This window comes from Gallus gallus, chromosome Z (assembly GCF_016699485.2).
Source record: "Gallus gallus isolate bGalGal1 chromosome Z, bGalGal1.mat.broiler.GRCg7b, whole genome shotgun sequence".
In the NCBI taxonomy this organism is placed as follows: domain Eukaryota; kingdom Metazoa; phylum Chordata; class Aves; order Galliformes; family Phasianidae; genus Gallus; species Gallus gallus.
The window spans coordinates 25,879,078-25,900,691 of record NC_052572.1 but is presented as its reverse complement, the minus strand read 5'-3'; the positions used below and the strand labels follow the sequence as shown (position 1 = coordinate 25,900,691).

The 21,614-nt window shown below is 41.1% G+C and overlaps 1 protein-coding gene across 1 annotated transcript in view; it reads left to right on the top strand.

Annotated features, from left to right (window-relative positions):
* Nucleotides 1–21,614, top strand: part of MAP1B (microtubule associated protein 1B) — a 71,569-nt gene that overhangs the window by 44,829 nt on the left and 5,126 nt on the right. Inside the window, exons 3-6 of the mRNA XM_004937371.5 lie at nt 2,338–2,420; nt 6,100–6,240; nt 12,599–19,175; nt 21,186–21,424. Of these exons, the coding sequence (XP_004937428.4) occupies nt 2,338–2,420; nt 6,100–6,240; nt 12,599–19,175; nt 21,186–21,424 (7,040 nt within the window). The remainder of the gene's footprint in view (nt 1–2,337; nt 2,421–6,099; nt 6,241–12,598; nt 19,176–21,185; nt 21,425–21,614) is intronic.

Sequence of the window (21,614 nt, the reverse complement as noted above, 5' to 3'; positions counted from 1 at the left end):
TGCTGTGCAATCTAGAAACTTCTTCCCTTCTCTATCATGTCACAAAACCATTCCAACAGAAAGGTGGAGATAGGCTGTAAAAATCAGGTAGAGTTCATTTAGAGCAACCCCAGGTCTTCTACGCACATCCCAAATTCTCCCACTCCATCTATAATTTAGTAAGTTGTAGTAAGTAACCACTATCAGTGATGGTCAGCTAGCATCGTGGCTCTTCAGGTCAGTTCTGTCCCATCTACAGAGGTGACTTGGAGCCATGTCAGTGAAGCCTCAAGTCAGTATGTTGAGTGGAGTGGACACTCTTTGTCTAACTTTGCATGTGGCTGAAAGCATTTCTTTTCCTGCTACATTTAATGTGTTAATATCTAATCATATATGAGGCTTAGTTGGACCTGAAACAAAGTGTGTGTTCTGTGCCATCAGCTATAATATGAAAAATTTCTGTGGCAGCCAGACAATTTCTTTTGTTTCCTTCCTAACACTAAGGACTAGATTCAATAAACTCTGTTTCATCTCCCCATTTGACAGATGCCTGTATAACAAGTAAAATATCTGATCATAGGGCATGTTCTGAAGGAGTCTGTGGTATCAGAGCCATCTGGATGTTTTATTGAATGTAACCTTATGTATGCATTCCTGTTAGGCAAGGAAGCAGACCTATTAAAATGAATTGAATTACAAAGGCTAATGCCAGAACTGGATGCTGCAAAGGCAGACCTGCCCTCCTCCCCTTCCATAATATGCAGTCTCTCTCCTTCTTTCAAATAAGTACATGAAAAGCCACAGGTCCTAAGAAAAGTAGGTTTCTTTAAATGGATTTGATTTTTATCCACAAGTCTCTAGGCACTGTCAAGCACAAGAAAATAAGCAGTAACCCTGTTCCACATTTTAATCGAGAGCATTCTTTTTGGTTTTTTTTCCTTCTCCTTTTCTTTCTATCATTGGATTGCAAGCTGTTACGCTTATAAAGGCAGAGCTTCACCAGAGCAACAGAAGATGCAGTGAATAGAGACCTTGGTGAGCTCAGGGTGAGGAGGAGGAGGAGGAGGGTGCAGGACGAGCAAAGGCAGGGCCAAGGCTGTGTGGGAAAGGCTGGCGACCCACCCTCTCAGACTGCCTTGATGCTGCTCTTGTGTTTTCAGGAATGCAGAACTCTTTTCACCATCACAGTTCTTGCACTTGTTATTTTAAATCTCTTTACAGGGGAGGTTTTCTAAGTTGGCAAATAGGTGACTTGTTCTGTTCCCCCCCCCCTACTTCCTTCTAAGCACAATTAATTATTTTAATTAATTAATATTATACTGAGTGGTTTGCTTGGAAGGGAAAACTGTTATGGTTTTGAACTAATTACCAGTCTGGATTGCTGAATGACAAAACAGCTGCTAATTAATCTCACTGCAGTTCTCACAGAAAGAGATGCTGATAAGGGTTTGCCAATTACCATAAGAAAAAAAAATGTCAAGAGTCCTGTTGTGTTTTTTTGGCATCCACTCACAGTCAGATGAATATCACTATTAAATACACAGACAAACTAACTACTAAGTATGAGTGCCAGCAGGCTGTGCGGTGCACCAAGACTGCCCAGACGTTATTCATTCAGGAGCTAGCTGTTGTTATGCACGTCTGTTCACCCTTGTTGCCTAACATTGCTTGTTACAGTTTTTGCAAGGAGGGAGATGAAGCACTACGGCAGGGCAGCATGGCAAGTGTCAGACCATCCTGTCAGGGATTTTTTTCGGTGTCCCAGTGTTAGAGAACATTAGGGAAAAGGCTGAAAGGGGAGTTTTGTCAAGCTGGGTTCCATCTTTAATGAACCTGGTTAGTTTGGTGCAGCTAGGGGGGCTGGGATCTGCTTGGTGTGCTGCTGGCAGAGTGGAAGTTTGCAGCCCGTGCTGACTTCTCTGCTGCTGCAACTGAGCTGCACATAGTTCCCGGGAAAGCTCATTTAAATCCACTTGGGACTGTGTAGACTCGACTGTATTTGTGGTGCACTTATGTCCCTGAAAACATGGGCCCAGGTGCTCTGCTGGTGATAGTTACCCCAGTCCCTGATCACGCCAGCTCAGTTGCACCAGGGTGACTAACAGGGTAAAGGCACAACATCCACTATTGTCAGTGTATTTCCATTACCTTGAATTTCTGGAGATTCTGGCCCATGGAACCCCATGCCATTGATGCTGCTGAAAACACGAACCTGTGCAGTGTCTGTGGCTGTGGGTAACCAGGGAGCTGTCACAAAGAATATGTACTTTGCTGATGGAAAGAACTGGTTTGAACCCTGGTGCATGGCTTGCTTAATTTAGTTTCTTTTTTTTTCTTTCTTCCTTTCTGTGCTTACAGGTCAGAAAATTCTTCACCACAGAAGCGATGTCTTAGAAACTGTAGTCCTGATCAATCCCTCAGATGAAGCAGTTAGTACCGAGGTAAGTCACTCAGAAGTATTTCACTAGGTGGGTCATAAAAGCCCTGTTAGGTTGGCAGGGTGAGAGCAGGTCCTAGGTGTGGATGAAAGCACAGTAAGAGTAAAAACCATCAACATTATCAGCCATGCCTTGATTTCCTCTCTAGTTCCCTAGACTACTGGTAAAATGTCAAAGGTGTAGGATAGAAGCAGATCTCTGATCCTAGCACTCCCTTCCTCATAATGCAGCAAGTTCCCTTCCTCACGAAGTGGAGGCACCAGTGATGAAACTACATCCGTTTTTCTTCTGCTCTTCTACTGCTGATAGCTCTGTACATCTACTTTAAACATAAAAAAAAAAAAGCCTGAAAAGAAACAAGGTGCCCTGAGACAAATTTAAGTCTCAGAAGAACTGCAGAATATGTAATGGTGACTCTAGTATCGTCTATATGATCTGTCCTTCAGAGAGCATGTGATGTGATCTGTGGACTCTTGACAGTGCAAGTTCCTCATAAACTTATTAGAGTTGAAGAACTGAGCAGGCAGTTTGAAGACGAAATTGAGAAATTTGTCTAGTGAGACTGAAGGTTGGAAAAACAGGGATAATTGTAGTGCTTGCTGGTGCTGGGAAACACTGACAGTATGATTCCTTTGGAGAAATGAAGCAGCTCTACTTACAGTACTTTGCAAAAAAATCTGTTTTATTTTACCATCAGGAAGAAACACACTGAATCAAATGAAATTTATTAAGTTCTAAAAGTTTTTTAAAGTAACTAACCCACCTTAGTTAATGGCAACTCAATTGACTTAAAGATTATGTGTGAAAATATCTTACATTGCATTAGAGGAAGGGCAGTTGGGTGGCAGCTCTTTTAAGACTGTCTGTAATATATTCAGGCTTTCAGAGTAAAAAGCTTTGAAGTGTGTGCAGAAGGAACTGCCAACAGCAGGGAAATGCTGTTTCTGTCGCTGTTGCTTGTCTTCTTTTGTTGGGTGACCACATGGAAGAACATGATCTGAGGCCAGTTAATGACTTCTGAACCCTGGCTTTACTCCTTTGGCTCAGGGATGTATTTGGCTGGGTCACCATTAATTTCCTCTCACTAGACTGTGGGAGGCAATCTTTGCTTTGCTTTCATTGTGCCAAGCTGGTCACAGCCAGAAGTTAGAAGCTGAGATTTACCTTGGCTGGCTAAACAAGACTCTCACTGGACAAAAGCCAGAAGAGACAATAAGAAAGAGTTAGGAGAATTACAATGAAGATTGAAAGAGACATCCTATGCCCATTATGGCAAATAAAAAAACTGAGTTTCACATATCAAAAGTTTTCCAGCTTGCAGTTCAGGAGACAGTGATATACCATGGAGGTCTGACTTCATCAGAAGAGGAAACTGAATCTATCAGTTTAGGAAAAACAAAGGCAAAAGATGTTAGAACAAACTTCTGCTAATTAGGCTGCTAACAGGTGTACTGGTGGTAGTTTGATCATGGTTCTACTCGCAGCTCTTATCATGTTCTGTCAGCTGCCAAATAGCTCACAAAGGAGAGAAGACCAAAAGGACAGAATTGCCCTAAGAAAAGAAGTTTCTGAAAACTCTATTAACAGTTCCTCCATTTTTTAAAACCCTGCTCCATTGCCACAATACTCCCATAACTGCACCATAAGTAATCTGCTTTTGGCTGAGGCTATGTTTTGCCATTCACTTTCTTTAAACAATCTGGGACTTCAACCAAGGGTAAAGTTGAATGGAATCATCACCTTGTGATTATTTTTTTGAAGGTCTTGAAATCACTGGCCAAATTTTGGTTGTCCCTCAGAATGCCCTGATTATAGCCAGACACAGAATTAATGTGTCTCTGGAAGTTCTTTTGCGTATATAATATGTTATGCTTTGCAATCTGCAAGCATTTATTTGCCTTTTTTTCCCTGCCATAGTTTTTTATCTCTGCAGAAACAATTTATTCTGCAGAACCATCAATTAATAAAATAGGTTGAAGGGGAATTATGTGGCAGTCACGTATTACTGGTTCACAACTCAGGAAATAATTTTGCTGTTGGAAAACTGGTGAATTTATACATAAGCTGGCAAACTGCCTAGAGCTGCTGCCAGCAGTGAGAGAAAAAAACAAGCAGAGGAAAACAGTTCTTTTATAGTTTTAATACAACTGAAACAGATAGGGTTTCAGGCCACACATCATACACTCCACTGCACTTAGCTATATTCTTTTCTGAAATAGAAATAGATAGACTTGATCCAGATAGCCACTGTTGAATTTGTAAACATCTAGTGCAAATACTGATCAACCAGCATTAGTCTTGTATTTAATTAAAGAAACTTTCTGCTGTTAAAGTCAAGGCCACTTGTTTAATAAAATAACAATGAAGATGTGGTAATCGTCTTCTTTCAGACAAAAACTCTTCAGTGTCTCTTTTCTACTTGTACTGAAAACATGAGCTGTTCAGCAGAGATTTAGATCGAGCCTTCCTGGCTCAGCCTCCCTGGTGTGAGAGGGAATTATTCAGAACAACTGATTGCTCAACAGTCAATATACGAATTTGAAAGAATGGCTTGCTAGGAGTGCTGAGGTGATTATGTCATCTCCGTGGAGATGGAGTTTGGATGCAGTATCTACATGCGTAGTTGTTTCAGATGGGCTCCTCTCATTTAGTTTAATATCTGAGAAGCTGAATTCTGGAATCGCTACTCTGTTTTAAATTAATTCTTCTTGAACAGAAGAATTACTAAACTTGAAATTCATGCCTTACTTTATTCTGAATCAATTATTCAGTGCTGGGCAAAACTTTTGATATATTTGCAAACAGTTTACTCAACAGTGTAGGATCATACAAAGGTGTTATTTATTTTTATTCTTCAATTTAAGAAGAGTTTAGCCAATAGGACTACAGTGAGCATATGGATTTTTCCTAGCATGCAGTTAAATAGGTAGAAATGGGAGTTACCAATGGCTGTACTGAGTCAAGCAAAGTAGTGAGAGTCTACTCTAAAGAAATGAAGAGCTATTTCAAAATGGAGAAGAAGGCTACTTCTCAATACTAAGTTCCTTTGAGCCATCAAGCATCCACATAATTTACTAAGTGTGTATTAAATAAATCTTTGGCTAGCACACTACAGAAGGATCATAGTTATTGGCATCAAGGTATGTGAATGGTGCACATGACTACATCTGAATGCCTGATGTTGAAGTTTATGATTTTGTTGAAGCAGAATTATTATTTGTATCTGTTACTTTTCAGTGATATTTTTGCACGATTGACAAGAAATGCTGTATACAGGGTTAAAACGAATGGCCTTCCAAAACAAAGTGTAGTTGTCACTCCTTAGCACATGGGAGACAGTTATCAAAGACTATCCCAATACTGTGCTATTAAAATTTACCAGGAGTTATACAAAGAATTTTAATTGAAAATGTTACTTATCATTTAGATTTTATTCTCTTCTGCTCCCTCCTTTTTTTTTTTCTCATGTCTTTAGCTTGATTCTGCCTAACCACTTCTTATGCCTCCTTTTGCTCCTTTCTCATTGTCTTTTATTAGCACATCTGTAACAATAATGTTTCAGCAGTCCTGGAATACTGCTGCGAAACGTGTTAAATTGAGTGAGGTAAACTGAACTTTCTCAGAGGAATGGAGAAAGACATTGTAGCTCCCATTGTTGATCTGTTTCTCTCCTTCACTCTAGGTGCGTTTGATGATCACAGATGCTGCAAGACACAAGCTCCTTGTACTAACTGGACAGTGTTTTGAAAACACAGGAGAGCTCATCCTTCAGTCAGGATCCTTCTCCTTCCAGAACTTCATTGAGATCTTCACGGATCAAGAGGTATGTTTAGAAAAGTATCTTCCATTGATGGTCATGTAATGGCACAGGTTTCAAGAATATAAAAAATGGCATTATGTATTAAGTTAGAGTTGGTGTTGACGGTTTCATGTTGATGTTTTTTATTCTTCATGATGGGCTTTTTTCCAAAGTATCTATTTCATTCACTTTAATTTATATGTGAATTGTTTAACTGAAGAATCACATTGTAATTTGGAGAACTAAGTTTTAACTTTGAAAGGAAATAGAGTTGTTCCTGAAATGTACAGGTGATTTATCTAAGCTGCAAACACGGAGATGTAAAATTGAATTTGACAGAGCTTCTTGCCTGTTGGCAGCTGAGCCATAGGTGACATTAAGTAAAACAGAGGCAGTCTGTACAGCTGTAGCATTTTGCACACCTATCTGCTTGGCTTCTTTACTGTAGTGTTCAAAATTTGGCTGGTGAAATCTGTAAATGTTGCAATTTTTATGAACCAAAAATTTAAAGTATACGAATATTTAATGCTGTTTGTTTCATGGCTTGTTAGTTTGCTGTCCTGCTTAATGTGCTGTGTCTGAAAGCTCCCATAGGGCAGGAACCCACAGTAAACAAGCTGTCACACTTAATTTGACTGTTGTGTAAGTCATATATTTAAATAAACGATATAGCTGCATCCATAGGATTTTAGTTTCCAAAATTAATTAGGAGAACTTCAGTGGAGTAAGATTTGAAAGTTCAGCACTGAAAAAGTAAAGTTTGCATGAGTGTAACTTTGTTGTATCCATTTGATAGTATTCACAAAACAAAGTTGTTCATTCAGCATATGGTTGTAAGGCTTGGTGAAGAACTGGATTCCTGCTCTTTGAAATGCATTTGATCCCTAGAAGTCACTGCTGGTTTGTAGTTACTTTTTTTGAATAGCAAGCCTGCACTCCATGCACCTCTGGCTAAGAAGGAACATGTGGGACTTCAAGCAAACTAGCGGCAAATCGTAGAATGCTAGTATGGCTTGGAATGGAAGGGATCAATCATATAGTTCCAACCCTCCTGCTGGCAGGGTTGCCATTCACTACATCAGACTGCCCAGGGCCTCATCCAACCTGGCCTTGAACACCTTCAGGGATGGGGTATCCACAGCTTCTCTTGGCAACCTGTTCCTGTACCTCACCACCCTCTAGTGAAAATTTCCCCCACCCCCCAAAAATCTAATCTAAATATCCCCTCTTTTAGTTTAAAGGCATTCCCCCTTGTCTTACTGCTATTAGACCATGTAAAAGTCAGCCTCCCTTCTGCTTATAAGCTCTCCTCAAGTAATGGAAGGCCACAGTGAGGTCTCCTCGGAGTCTTCTCTTCTTCAAGTCAAACAAACCCCTAAACAAATCCCGCCTCTTCCACCTTTCTTCATAGGAGAGGTACTCCAGCCCTTTGATCATCTTTGTGGCCCTCCTCTGGACCTGTTCCAATAGCTCCACATTTTGTGCTGGGGACTCCATGCCTGGACACAGTAGTCCAGACAGGGCCCTGTAAGGGCAGAATAGAGAGGGACACCCCACTCTTGATGTGGCCCAGGATACAATTGGTTTCTCGGCTCCAACTGCACACGGCTTGCTCATGTCCATCTTTTTGTCTATTAGGTCCCTCAAGTCCTTCTTATCAGGGCTGCTCTCAACAAGTTCTTCTCTCAGGCTGTATACATGTCTGGGATTGCACCAACCCAAGTGCAACATCTTGCACTTGGCCTTGCTTGGCCTTAATGAACTTCATTCAGTTCACATGGTCCCACTTTTTGAGCCTGTCCAGGTCCATCTGAATGGCATTCCTTCCTTCTGTTGTATTAGCTACACCACTCAGCTTGGTGTCATCTTCAAACTTGCTGTGGGTACACTCAATCAATTGATAAGGCTGTGAAAGAGGTCCTAAGATGGGCCCCGTGAGGGCACCACTTGTGACCAGCCTCCACATGAACACAGAGCTATTGACAGCAACCTTCTAGCTGTAACTATCCAAACAGTTCCTCATTCGCTGAATAGTCCACCCTGCAAACTCATATCTCTCCAATTTAGATATGTGAATGTGGTGTCAGACAAAGACCTTGAAGAAGTCCAGATATATGACACCAGTTGCCTTCCCTTTGTCCACTGATTACATCAGTCCATCATCTATGCCACCAGAGGCACGATCTGCCATTGTTGAAGCAGTGCTGGCTGTCTTGAATCATCTGCTCATCTCTTGTGTGCCTTGACATGTATTCCAGCAGGATCTGCTCCATGTTCTTCCCAGGCAGAGACATGAGGCTTACCAGCCTGTAGTTCCCTGGGTCTTCCTTTCTTGAAAGTGGGAGTGATGTTTCCCTTTTTCCAGTCACCTGGGACTTCACCTCTCAGTCATGACTTTTCAGATACGATGGAGAGCAGCTCGGCAACCACATCAGCCAGCTCCTTCAGGACTCTCAGATGCATGTCATCCAGCCCCATACACTTGTACACATTCAGTCTCTTGAGGTGTTCTCAAATTGCTCTTCTCTTACAGTGTGAGGGATTTTGCTCACTCAGTATTCACCTAGAAGTTCAGGGATGTGAGGTTTGAGAACATGAGTAACAAAAGAAGCCTGGCTGCCAGTGAAGAGGCAAAGAATTCACTGGGTACTTCAGCCTTCTCCATGTCCGTTGTAGCCAGTCTTTGCTTCTCATGAGGAGGGACACTCTTTTTGGCCTGTCTTTTCTGACCAATATGTTTGTAGAATCCCTTATTTTTAACATCCCACACCAAGAGTAGTTCCATCTGTGTCTTTGTTTTCCTGATCCCAATTCTGCATGTCCGGAATCCTACCATTAGTTAGGAATCCAAACATTTGGCTTGAGAGTGGTGTGGTGATGGCTGGCAACATGCTAGAGCCAGCATGCATGGCATTCTGCATGGCATATGGGACACATTCCCATGGGCTCCAAAGAGGATTCCATGGCTCCTCCTCCATGCTAGTGACATGCTTGCCAGCTAGCACAGCCCTTCAAAAGTCTGGTGTCCAGCTTGTTGTCACTGAGCCTTGACTTCTCACTGCTTCTACATATTTCAGAAATCCATAGAAAAATCCTGCTTGACATATTGCAGTTTGTGGGTGTGACATTTTTTACATACTTCTATTAATGGGAAACTTTCAAGGTATCTGCAAACTGGAAGAATTATTAGAAAGAAAAGCTAGAAAATAATTGGTTAGTGTTTTTCCAAATAATAATTAGAGCATTCCTGTTCTGTCCTGGCCCATAGGCATGTAAGGTTTGATGAATTTAGTGCGAAGTTTGTGTTTCTGATTTCTGTTCATTTTCATTTCACTGGACCAAATCTGAACTATGGCCATGGAGTGAGATCACAAAGAAGTAAAAAATGTCTTTTGAAGCCCAATTCAGGAATCTATCTCTAGCTTGCAGATCTTCCTGCAGACAGTACTTAATAATGTTTTCAACTTTTCTTGTGCCAGAATGTTGAAGATGCCCTATTCTTCTGCCTTTCCAACAGCAGCTAGTGGAGGAAAACCTTTCTTTTTCCCTTTGTGGTCCAAGATATGAAGCAGTCTTGTATTCTCTCTGAGCAGACGCCTTGCTCTTTACCTTCAATAGATGTACTGAAGTGCTTGAAAAGATGGCCGGGTTCATAAATGTAGTTCTTTGCTCCTGGACTGAGTTTTAATCCAGGGAAGAGAACAAGTAGTTATTGTCTTTGTGCTATAAAATAGAGTCAGTGGTGACACTGCTTACTGAGCAGTTTCTGAGGGCTATGAAGATGATCAAAGGGCTGGGACACCTCTCCTGTGAAGAAAGACTGAGGTTGTTGGGTTTGTTTAGCTTGGAGAAGAGAAGGCTCTGGGGAGATGTCACTGCAGCCTTCCAGTGCTTGAAGAGGGCTTACAAGCAGGAGGAAGACCAACTTTTTACATGGTCTGATAGTGATAGGACAAGGGGGAATGGCTTTAAACTAGAAGAGGGGAGAATTAGGTTTAGATGTTACAAATAAATTTTTACTCAAAGGATGGTGAGGTGCTGAAACACGTTGCCCAGAGAGTTTGTGGATGCCCTGTCTCTGGAAGCATTCAAGGGTGGTTGGGTGGGATCCTGGGCAGCTTGATCTAGTAGAGATCTTTAAGATCTCCTCCAACCAACGCCATTCTATGATTCTATGAAACTATCATTGTACTTTCTGTCACTGTTAGACATGCAAATCCATTAAGGCCTTTTCAGGGCAATTACTGAGTTTTCTGTTCCTAGCAGATAGGATCTATGACAGGAATAATTTTTTAGGAACTCTTCATTGGCCTGCATGACCAGTAGCACAACACTATCGGCATTATGTGTGCCAACTTTTAGGAGCAAACGAAGTTCAAATCTAGAAGTATGAAGCAGAAATCCAAATATGGTGTAATACAGACTAGACTGGACTAACCCCAAACCTTGACATGATACATACATTAGCTTAGTGGATTACTGCACAATTTTTTATCTAGACAGAAAATTGGCCCACATGACAAACATTCTGTACACGATTTATCACCTTATGTATGCAATATACTTTGATTTATTCATCCAAAGGAATGGATTTTTTACCCCCTTATAATGTGTTTTCAGCCCTGATCAGACAGACAGCATGACTATCCTCAAGAGCCATTTCAGAGCTGTGATTTCTGCTGCCCCTCTTATTTTTGTGATAAACAACTGGAATAAGTCTCCAATTTTCCTTATCTTTTATCCTTTTCTGTTTATACTGCTTTCATTTTGTTTTCTTTTGCATTTTTGTTTGCTCTTTTTCAGACAAAGCCATGTCTGACATATGAGTGAAATGTCTTTATACTCCTATCAAACGGTTTGAATAATATGTAAGGCTGACAAAGGAAGATACAAAATATTTATGTTCTGCTTTATTTAGATATTGGTTGGGTTATTTTTGTGTGAATAGCAAACGCTGCATCTTTGCTGAGTTTTTATTTTTAGTAAATGCTGAAAATAAATAATGTATCACAAGGAAAGGAAGCAAGGCATACATAGAGACCCACAGAGGTCTACTGCAATCAAACATCATTCACTTATATATATACATTTTTTCCGCTGATTCAGTTTGTGGTCCAAGACTTTCAAATTATTCAGCTGTAGCATAATGTATAACATCTTTGTGGAAACTGTTCTTATAGCATAACTGACAATTGTGTTTCTGTAAAGAAGATTGTGATAACTTATGTCTGAATTACTCTTTAAAGAATTTTATATAGTTTGATGTTCTCTTTATTAAGAACAAATACAATAGAGGTGGGCTATGTTTCCCCACCTTTGGAATAAGGTTTAAAATATGTCATTCTTTCTCACGTTTGTTTATGTGGCAACCTGGAACTATTTAACGCTGGGTTTTAGTTCAGATTGGAACAGAAAAAAAGCTTTTCACACTAGGGCATGTGGTGATTTCATACTCACAGGCAGCTCAGCACCACCATGCTGATTTCTCACTCCTCAGCAGAACAGAGAGTGAAAATATGATGGAAACAGTGCATGGCTTTAGATAAGGACAGGGAGATCATTCATGAATGGGCAAAACAAACTCAGTATAAGCAAGGTTAGTGTAATGTATTGGCTGTTGCTAACAGACTAGAGCAGTGAGAACTAGCAATCTACAAACACCTTCCTCCCATTCATCCTCTTCTATCACCCCTGGAGTACCTTCTGCCCTCCTTCTGCACTGACCCTGGTGGCTGCAGGACTGCTTCTCTCACATTCCTTAATCCTCTCTCCCAGCTGCTGTTGGCAGAGTTTTCCCCTTTCTTTACTGTGCGCTCCCAGAGCACACCCAGTGTCGCTCACGGCTCAGCTCTGGCAGTGGCACGTCCTTGCTGGAGCAGCTGGAGCTGGCTGAGATCTGACATGGGACAGCTGCTGGGCTTTGCCCACAGAGACCACCGCTGCAGCCCCTTGCTGCTAAAACCTTGCTGCCTAAGTGTAATGCAGCCTGTTAAGGGAATGTGTTGTTTCTCATAGATATTTGCGTGGATCTCCTGGATTTATTGGAGCATCATAGAGACGCATCAGTCAGTGGCAGAGAGTGGCAGTGCTGACGGTGGTAGCTTCATAGACCTCATCCTCTCTGAATATAAAAGATTTTACCATCCTCCCATAAAGGAAGTAGAGGGAAAGGAAAAACCCTGGGATAATTTCCTCCTTTCAGCAGTGAGGAAGAGACCAGGAATAAACCGTTCCTTTGTATTTAAAAAATAACAGTGGTAAACTAATTGTGGTAGCAAGTTCCTCAAGCTTCTAGGATCAGGGACTGTTATGTTCTGACATTAATTAACATTAAAAAAAATAAATTTATATGCGTTTTCTTGTTTTTGTTTTACAACCCTAGATTGGTGAATTACTGAGCACCACACACCCTGCCAACAAAGCCAGCTTAACTCTTTTCTGCCCCGAGGAAGGGGACTGGAAAAATTCCAACCTTGACAGACACAACCTTCAAGACTTCATTAACATTAAGCTCAACTCATCTTCCATATTGCCTGAAATGGAAGGACTTTCTGAATTTACAGAATACCTGTCAGAATCAGTAGAAGTGCCATCGCCCTTTGACATTTTAGAGCCTCCAACCTCAGGAGGATTCTTGAAACTCTCCAAACCCTGCTGTTATATTTTCCCAGGCGGAAGAGGGGACTCTGCATTGTTTGCAGTGAATGGATTCAATATGCTTATCAATGGAGGATCTGAAAGAAAATCCTGCTTTTGGAAACTTATCCGGCATTTGGACAGAGTAGATTCCATTCTGCTCACTCATATTGGGGATGATAACCTGCCGGGAATCAATAGCATGCTTCAGCGAAAGATAGCTGAATTAGAAGAGGAACAGTCTCAAGGGTCTACTACCAACAGTGACTGGATGAAAAATCTGATCTCACCTGATTTAGGAGTTGTATTCCTTAATGTACCTGAGAACTTGAAGAACATGGATCCAAGCTTCAGAGTTAAAAGAAGCGTGGAAGAAGCTTGTTTCACTCTCCAGTACTTAAATAAATTGTCTATGAAACCAGAACCTCTCTTCAGAAATGTAGGAAATACAATTGACCCAATCATTTTATTTCAGAAAATGGGAGTTGGCAAACTTGAGATGTATGTGCTTAATCCTGTCAAAAGCAGCAAAGAGATGCAATATTTTATGCATCAGTGGAGTGGTACTAGCAAAGATAAAGCTGAATTTCTGCTACCAAATGGCCAAGAACTAGACATTCCATTATCCTATTTCACTTCCGTCTCATCCTTGATTGTGTGGCATCCAGCTAATCCTGCAGAAAAAATAATCCGAGTTCTGTTTCCTGGAAACAGCACCCAATATAATATTCTAGAAGGACTGGAAAAACTCAAACACTTAGACTTCCTTAAACAACCAATGGTTACACAAAAAGACCTGACTGGAAACATCGCTAGTCCAGCTGTGAAACAAGCAAAGCTGAAACAACGAACAGACAGCAAGGAGAGTCTGAAGCCTGCTGCAAAGACACCACCAAGCAAGACTGTCAGAAAAGAATCTAAAGAAGAAACACTGGAGCCTGCAAAGCCTAGTCCAGCACTGGAAAAGCCACAGAAATTAGAAAGCAAAGAAAAAACTCCAGTTAAAAAAGAGAAAGCAGTAAAACCAGAAACCAAAACTATTGTGGCAGAAAAAGATGTAACCACTAAGGAGGAGCAATTAGGGAAATCTGAAACTTCTGAAAAACAAGCTTCTGAAAAACAAGATGTAAAACCAAAAGTGACAAAGGAGAAGTCAGTGAAAAAGGAAGTCAAAGCAAAACCTGAAGAAAAGAAAGATGAAAAAGAAAAACCAAAGAAAGAAGTTTCTAAAAAAGAGGAGAAACCACTCATCAAAAAAGAGGAAAAACCCAAAAAAGAAGATATCAAGAAAGAAGTTAAAAAAGAGGTGAAAAAGGAAGAAAAGAAGGAAGCTAAGAAGGAAGTAAAGAAAGAAGCTCCACCAAAGGAAGCTAAAAAAGAAGTTAAAAAGGAAGAGAAGAAAGAAATTAAGAAGGAAGAAAAGGAAGTCAAAAAGGACATCAAAAAGGTTCCTAAAGAAATAAAGAAGACACCTACTCCTTCAACTGAAGCCAAAAAGCCAGCAGCAAAACCCAAACCACAAAAGAAGGAGGAACCTGCTAAAAAAGAAGCAGTACCTGCTGGAAAAGCAAAGGAAAAAGGAAAAATTAAGACTGTGAAGAAGGAGAGCAAAGTCAGTGGAGCACAGACTGCCCTTGCAGCAGTTGGAGCTGCTGCAACAACTGTAGCAGCTGTAGCAGCTGCAGAGATTACAGCTAGTGGAAAAGAACTTGAAGCAGAAAGATCCCTCATGTCTTCACCAGAAGATTTAACAAAGGATTTTGAAGAATTAAAAGCTGAAGAAGTAGAAACAATAAAAGCAACAAGACCTCAGGTTGCGCTGATAGAGGATGAACTGAAACTCACTGGCAAAGAACATAAAGACGCCTTTGAAGTACAAAAGGAAAAATTAGATAATGAAGGACCTGCAGAATCCTCTGATGAAGGCATAACAACCACAGAGGCTGAGGGTGAGTGTGAACAGACACCTGAAGAATTGGAACCTGTAGAAAAGCACAGAGTTGATGACATTGAAAAGTTTGAAGATGAGGGAACTGGTTTGGAAGAATCATCTGAAGCAGGAGATTATGAGGAAAAGGCAGAGACAGAAGAAGCTGAAGAACGAGGTGAAGATGAGGAAGAAAAGACACCACTTGACGCCACAAAACCATACATGGAAGAAGCACGAAGAATTCATGACTATTCAGATGAAATAATGTCCGAAGCAGATGCTAACATTAAAGACGAAAAATATACTGAAAAGGCAGATTATGAGACATCAGATGAACGGGCTGAGGAAGACAGGGAAGAAGCAGTAGAGAAGGCAGAAACTGAAGAGACTGAAGAAGAGGAGGAAGACAAAGCAGAAGACATCAGAGATGAAGAGGAGACTGAAAAAATAGAAGCTGAAGAAGATTACGTGATGGCTGTAGTAGATAAAGCTGCAGAAGCTGGTGAAGTTGAAGATAAATATGGCCTGCTCATAATTACACCAACAAAACGCTCAGAGCCTCAGTCTCCAGCAGTTGAACCAGCCTCTTCTATCCATGATGAGACATTACCTGGTGGTTCAGAAAGTGAAGCCACTGTTTCTGATGAAGAAAATAGAGAAGATCAACCTGAGGAATTCACAGCTACTTCAGGTTATACACAGTCTACCATTGAAATATCTGGTGAACCAACTCCTATGGATGAAATGTCTACACCCCGGGATGTCATGAGTGATGAAACTAACAATGAGGAAAGTGAATCACCTTCTCAGGAGTATGTGAACATTACCAAGTATGAAACATCACTGTACTCTCAAGAGTTTGGTAGACCTAAACTTTCTCCACTTCCAGATGCTTTTAATGGATTATCTGAAGGATCCAAAACAGAGGCCACAGAAGGTAAAGACTATAATGCCTCAGCTTCTACCATTTCACCACCTTCTTCATTAGAAGAAGACAAGTTCTGCAAATCTGCATTCCAGGATGTGTACCGGCAAAAAGAAAGTGAAACTGCCAAGTTAGAAATCAAAGAAACCTGTCCAGAAGATGTTGATGTTACTGGAAAACGTAGTCCAGCCAAGAGTCCAGCTGATAGTTTGTCCCCTCCGTCACCAGTTGCCAAAACACCATTGGGTGAACGTAGTGTGAACTTTTCTCTTACTCCCAATGAGATCAAGGTCTCAACTGAGACTGCCTCCATTACTGCATTGCCCAGTGTACATCAAGAAATTGCTGAAGAGCACTGTGCAAGTCCTGAAGATAAAACATTAGAAGTAGCATCTCCCTCACAATCTGCTGCTGGTAGTGCTGGCCACACGCCTTACTATCAGTCCCCCACTGATGAAAAATCCAGTCAACTTCCCTCTGAAACAAGTGAGAAGTCATCAGAAGCTCCAGTAAGCGTTGAATTCAGTGAAGTCAAAGATGAGTCCACAAGACCTAGAATAAGCCCTATGGATGAGCCTGTGCCAGATTCAGAATCTCCTATTGAAAAGGTTCTCTCACCTCTACGGAGTCCTCCACTGATAGGTTCAGAGACCTCTTATGATATGTTTCTGAGTGCTGATGTAAAATCTCCCACCAGAGATTATGAAAGTCCTTCTGAAGGGAAACCCGAGAAAGAAAAATCACCTGTTCAGATGAGCCCAGCTTCTGAAGCCAGTTCAGTGGGCCTTTTCCAAGAAAAACAAGATGAGAAAAGCATGGAGTTTATGGTAATTAAGGAAAGCTTCAGCCTGGAAAGAAAAATGGAGGATACAGAACCCAGCAGCTCTCAGTCTTCACTAGTCTTGGATGAACGAAAGTTGACTGGTGATCTCTCACCTACTCAAATAGATATAAGTCAGTTTGGTTCCCTAAAAGAAGATACCAAAATGTCAATATCTGAAGGCACTGTTTCTGACAAGTCTGCTACTCCTGTTGATGAGGTTGTAGCAGAAGATACCTATTCGCACATTGAAGGAGTAGCTTCTGTCTCCACAGCATCTGTTGCTACTAGTTCATTTCCAGAACCAACCACTGATGATGTATCTCCTTCTTTGCATGCTGAGGTTGGATCCCCTCACTCAACAGAAGTTGATGATTCCCTTTCAGTCTCTGTTGTACAAACACCAACAACATTTCAGGAAACGGAAATGTCTCCATCTAAGGAGGAATGCCCAAGGCCTATGTCAATTTCTCCACCAGATTTCTCACCTAAGACAGCAAAATCAAGAACCCCAGTGCACGATCACAGATCTCCTGAACAGTCAACTATGTCAGTAGAATTTGGCCAGGAATCCCCTGAGCAGTCTTTAGCAATGGATTTCAGTAGGCAGTCTCCTGAATATCCTACTGCAGGCACTGGTATACACCATATATCTGAAAATGGACCGACTGAAGTAGATTATAGCCCTTCAGATATACAGGAGCCCACTTTTGCAAGGAAGATTTCCCCTGTGGAGCATACATCTTACTCTCAGGAGAAGGATATTTCAGAAATTATTTCAGTTTCTCAAATTGAAGCTTCGTCTTCAAGCTCATCAGCTCATACACCTTCCCAGGTAACTTCACCACTGCCAGAGGAAACCTTTTCAGGCGCTGTTCCACCCAGAGATATGTCACTTCATTCTTTTACCTCAGAAAAGGTTCAGAGCCTAGGAGAAAAGCTGTCACCAAAGTCTGACCTATCTCCATTAACTCCAAGAGAATCTTCTCCTCTATACTCTCCTACTTTTCCAGATTCACCTCCTGCAGTCACAGAAGCAGTGTCACCTAGTCACACATCTCCATTGTCGCTGCAAGTGTCCTCTGATAAAGTGTTCGGTTATCAGGCTGTCACATTACAAGAAACACTTACAAAGCACAGCCCAGAACCTTTATTCAGCCCAGAAAAAGAAGATTCAGAGAAGAGCAGCAGATCACCAGAGGAACTTAGTTATTCTTACGAGGCCACAGAGAAAACCACTAGGTCACCAGAAGATATTAGCTACTCCTATGAGGCAGTTGGAAAATCTACTAGATCACCTCAGGCCACAGATTATTCATATGAGACAACAGGAAAAATTACAAGGTCACCTGAGGCCACGGATTATTCCTATGAGATGAGGGGGAAAATGACCAGGTCACCTGGAGATACAGATTATTCCTACGACTTGACACAAAAGACCACTGTGTCACCTGGGGATACAGATTACTCCTATGAGCTGACACAGAAGACCACCAGGTCACCTGGAGATACAGATTATTCCTACGAGATGACAAGGAAAACAACCAGGTCACCTGGTGATACAGATTATTCCCATGATGTAATTGGGAAGACCACCAAATCACTTGATGTCACGGATTATTCGTATGAGAGAATTGGGAAAGGTACCCAATCACTTGATGCTATGGATAGTTCATATGAGGCAATGGGGAAAACCACTGAGTCACCAGAAACCATTAGCTACTGCTATGATACAAGTGGGAGAACCACCAGGTCACCTGAAGCCACAGATTATTCATTTGAGACTGAGAAAGCCACCAGATCACCTGAAGCCACTAGCTATTCATATGAGGCAAGCGCACATTTTACTCCAGGAAAATCGTTAGCAGAATCCCGTCAAGATGTTGATTTATGCCTTGTGTCATCCTGCGAATATAAGCATCCTAAAACTGAACTTTCACCTTCATTTATCAACCCAAATCCCCTTGAGTGGTTTGCAAGTGAAGAACAATCTCAAGACCAAGAAAAGCTGCTAACTCAGTCTGGGGGAGCCCAGCCACCCTCTGGGGGAAAGCAGCAAGGGCGGCAGTGCGATGAAACCCCTCCAACTTCAGTGAGCGAGTCTGCCCCTTCTCAGACTGATTCGGATGTTCCACCCGAGACTGAGGAATGCCCTTCCATCACTGCAGATGCTAACATTGACTCGGAAGATGAGTCAGAAACCATTCCAACAGACAAGACAATTACCTACAAACACATTGATCCACCACCTGTCCCAATGCAGGATCGCAGCCCTTCCCCTAGGCACCCTGATGTCTCCATGGTTGATCCAGAGGCTTTGCCTATCGATCAGAATTTGGGTAAACCTTTGAAGAAAGATCTTAAAGAAAAGACTAAAACAAAGAAAACAGGTACGAAGACCAAGTCATCTTCTCCTGTTAAAAAAAGTGATGGTAAATCAAAACAAGTGGCTTCTCCAAAGCCAGCTGCAAAAGATTCTTTGGAAAAAAGTTCCAAAACAGCTTCTCCAAAAAAGAAGGAATCTGTGGAGAAGGCAAGCAAAAATATCTCTACTCCAGAAGTGAAGACCCGAGTGGAAGAGAAAGATAAAGACACCAAGAATGCAGTAAATACAACAGCATCCAAGTCAGCAAAGACCGCCACCACAGGTAAAAGCAGATAGTACTCTCTAGTATTAAGATTTTCCTAGCTGCTGCAGTGAAGTTAGGTTGCCTTTATAAACACCGAGAATGTGGTTTATGGCAAACTCTCAAAGAATGCCCATGTTTTAGACATAAATCCAGGGCGTAAAGGACACATTCAAATGAATGAAATTCACTGAATTAACTCTTGTAATCTGAGGAACTTGATGTCTCTGTTTGCTAAGATGTAAGGAATTAAGAGTAAGTACATCAAGTATAAAAAGCTTAGTACTAGCTGTCTAAATTGTTAACCAACTAATAGAATTAAAAGTACTACTCTTCTAGGTGAAATGAATTTAGCAGTGAAGTGACCCACTTTATTCATTGTCAGAATCATGTGGGCACAATGCTCTTAAGTAATGCAATTTAATTTTGTGAGCGGCAAAGATACTCTAGGACATTGGATGCTTTTATTACTTTGCTGGATTACTTTTAAAAAGAGAATTTTAGAATATGATAACAGTAGTAAGAGCACTTACAGTGGGCTAAGCATGTATATCACATAATCCGGTTAAAGTCTTATGCCATCAGCGATGACTAAACACATGGAAAGTTAATGTCATTTTGAATGACTGTTGTGTTTTCTAAGCAGTAATAAAATAAGAATTAGATTACTTAAGAAGGCATTGTGCTAGTAAGTTGTTTCCGGCAGATCTTGTTATAGTGAATTTTGAAAAAACGTTGATTTTGTAATAGTCATCAGGATTGATGTTCTGTTGAAATCTTTTTTACTAGCAGCAGATCTGGGATTCAGTACAAGCGGACCAGCATTCGGCTGTCCATAGCTTCTCTATTTGAAGCCATCCACTAATTCTTTCTTAAACCACCATTTGCATGTCTCTCATAGTGGATGCTTTTCAAAGTAGCAGTGTCGTTCCCCATGCTGTATATTTCTCTAGCACTGCACCTCTATATTGGATTCTTCCTCCTTGAGTCATACTTTCAGGCATACACTAGAGCTTAAGACAAAGCTCTATCTGATATTGACGTTTGGTAGTAGAATATCGAGCCTAATATTTTGCTCAATGTTGGTATCTACAACTCAAGAAGATGTCACAAATTTTTTGTTATAAAAGATGATAAAAGATTTTGTAACAAACCAAATAGATAAAAATGCTGTAATTCAGAATATCTTTTGATACTATGATGCTTATTTGACATATGGCCCTCTGATGAATGTCAGATCACGCTAGACAATTGTAACAGGCTTCCATGGCCCTTCAGCATGTGACCATAAATAAAGCGTGCTGCTTAGATAATTTAGTGTACCAGGCATCATCCTCTATTACATCATGAGGAGGCTAATAAAATATAAATGGTCCTCATCTGAATAGAAATATTTATTGAATCCTGACTGCCAGTTCACACAGTGAACAAGTACAAGTAATACAAATGTTTAAAATTTTAACTTCCTTTTGACTGAAGCATTTCTCAGATAGTGCACTAGCTACTGCAGCTTCTCCCAACTTTTTGTGAGAAGTGGCTGATTTATGTATGTAAATAAAGATTGATTCAAATCTGTATGGCTCCCCATATAACTCTGGGTTTCATAATGATGCAGATCTGAGATGTTTGAAAAGCTGCACTGCTTAACTTAGAAATTAATACTGCCATTTATTAAATGTGATTCAGTACTCTCAGATCTTTGTAATAATTTTTGGAGAATAGCAGCATTGTACTGGGAAAGGTTCAGTCAATATCTGGATATGTGGCAGTGAGCTTTTATTATATTATATAGACAGTTAGGTCTATTCAGTTCTTTTCCTCCCAGTACAACAACTGGGATGCAAAAAATGTAACATGTCATTAGGTGTAGAAGGGTAATTCCGTAATTGTTTCAGAAGACACAGAAATATCCTATACTTAACCAACAGTATCTATCTTATGAGATATCACCTCAGCAATTACAACAGTCATTAATAAATGCCTGTTTTTAACCAACCTGGGGTATATTCTTTTTCTGTTACATTTCCAAAGGACCTGGGACTACTAAGTCAGCAAAATCTACGGCAGTGCCCCCAGGACCTCCGGTGTATTTGGATCTGGTGTACATTCCCAACCACAGCAATAGCAAGAATGTTGATGTTGAGTTTTTCAAGAGGGTGCGGTCATCCTACTATGTGGTGAGCGGGAATGATGCTGCAGCTGAGGAGCCAAGCAGGGCTGTTCTGGACTCCCTGCTGGAGGGCAAGGCCCAGTGGGAGAGCAACATGCAGGTAGGCTCTTTGCTCGTATTTCTGCCTGGAAATAAAAACTTTTCTGGGAAGCAGCCATGCAAAGCCAGAGCAGCTCTGGAGTGGATGGTGGATGCTCAGGATGTGAGGTTCCCTGCCAGGGCACCTTGTTTCACCAGTGATGTGATCAGAAACTCAAGTGGAGCACAGAGCTGCAACATTCTCAGCCGCT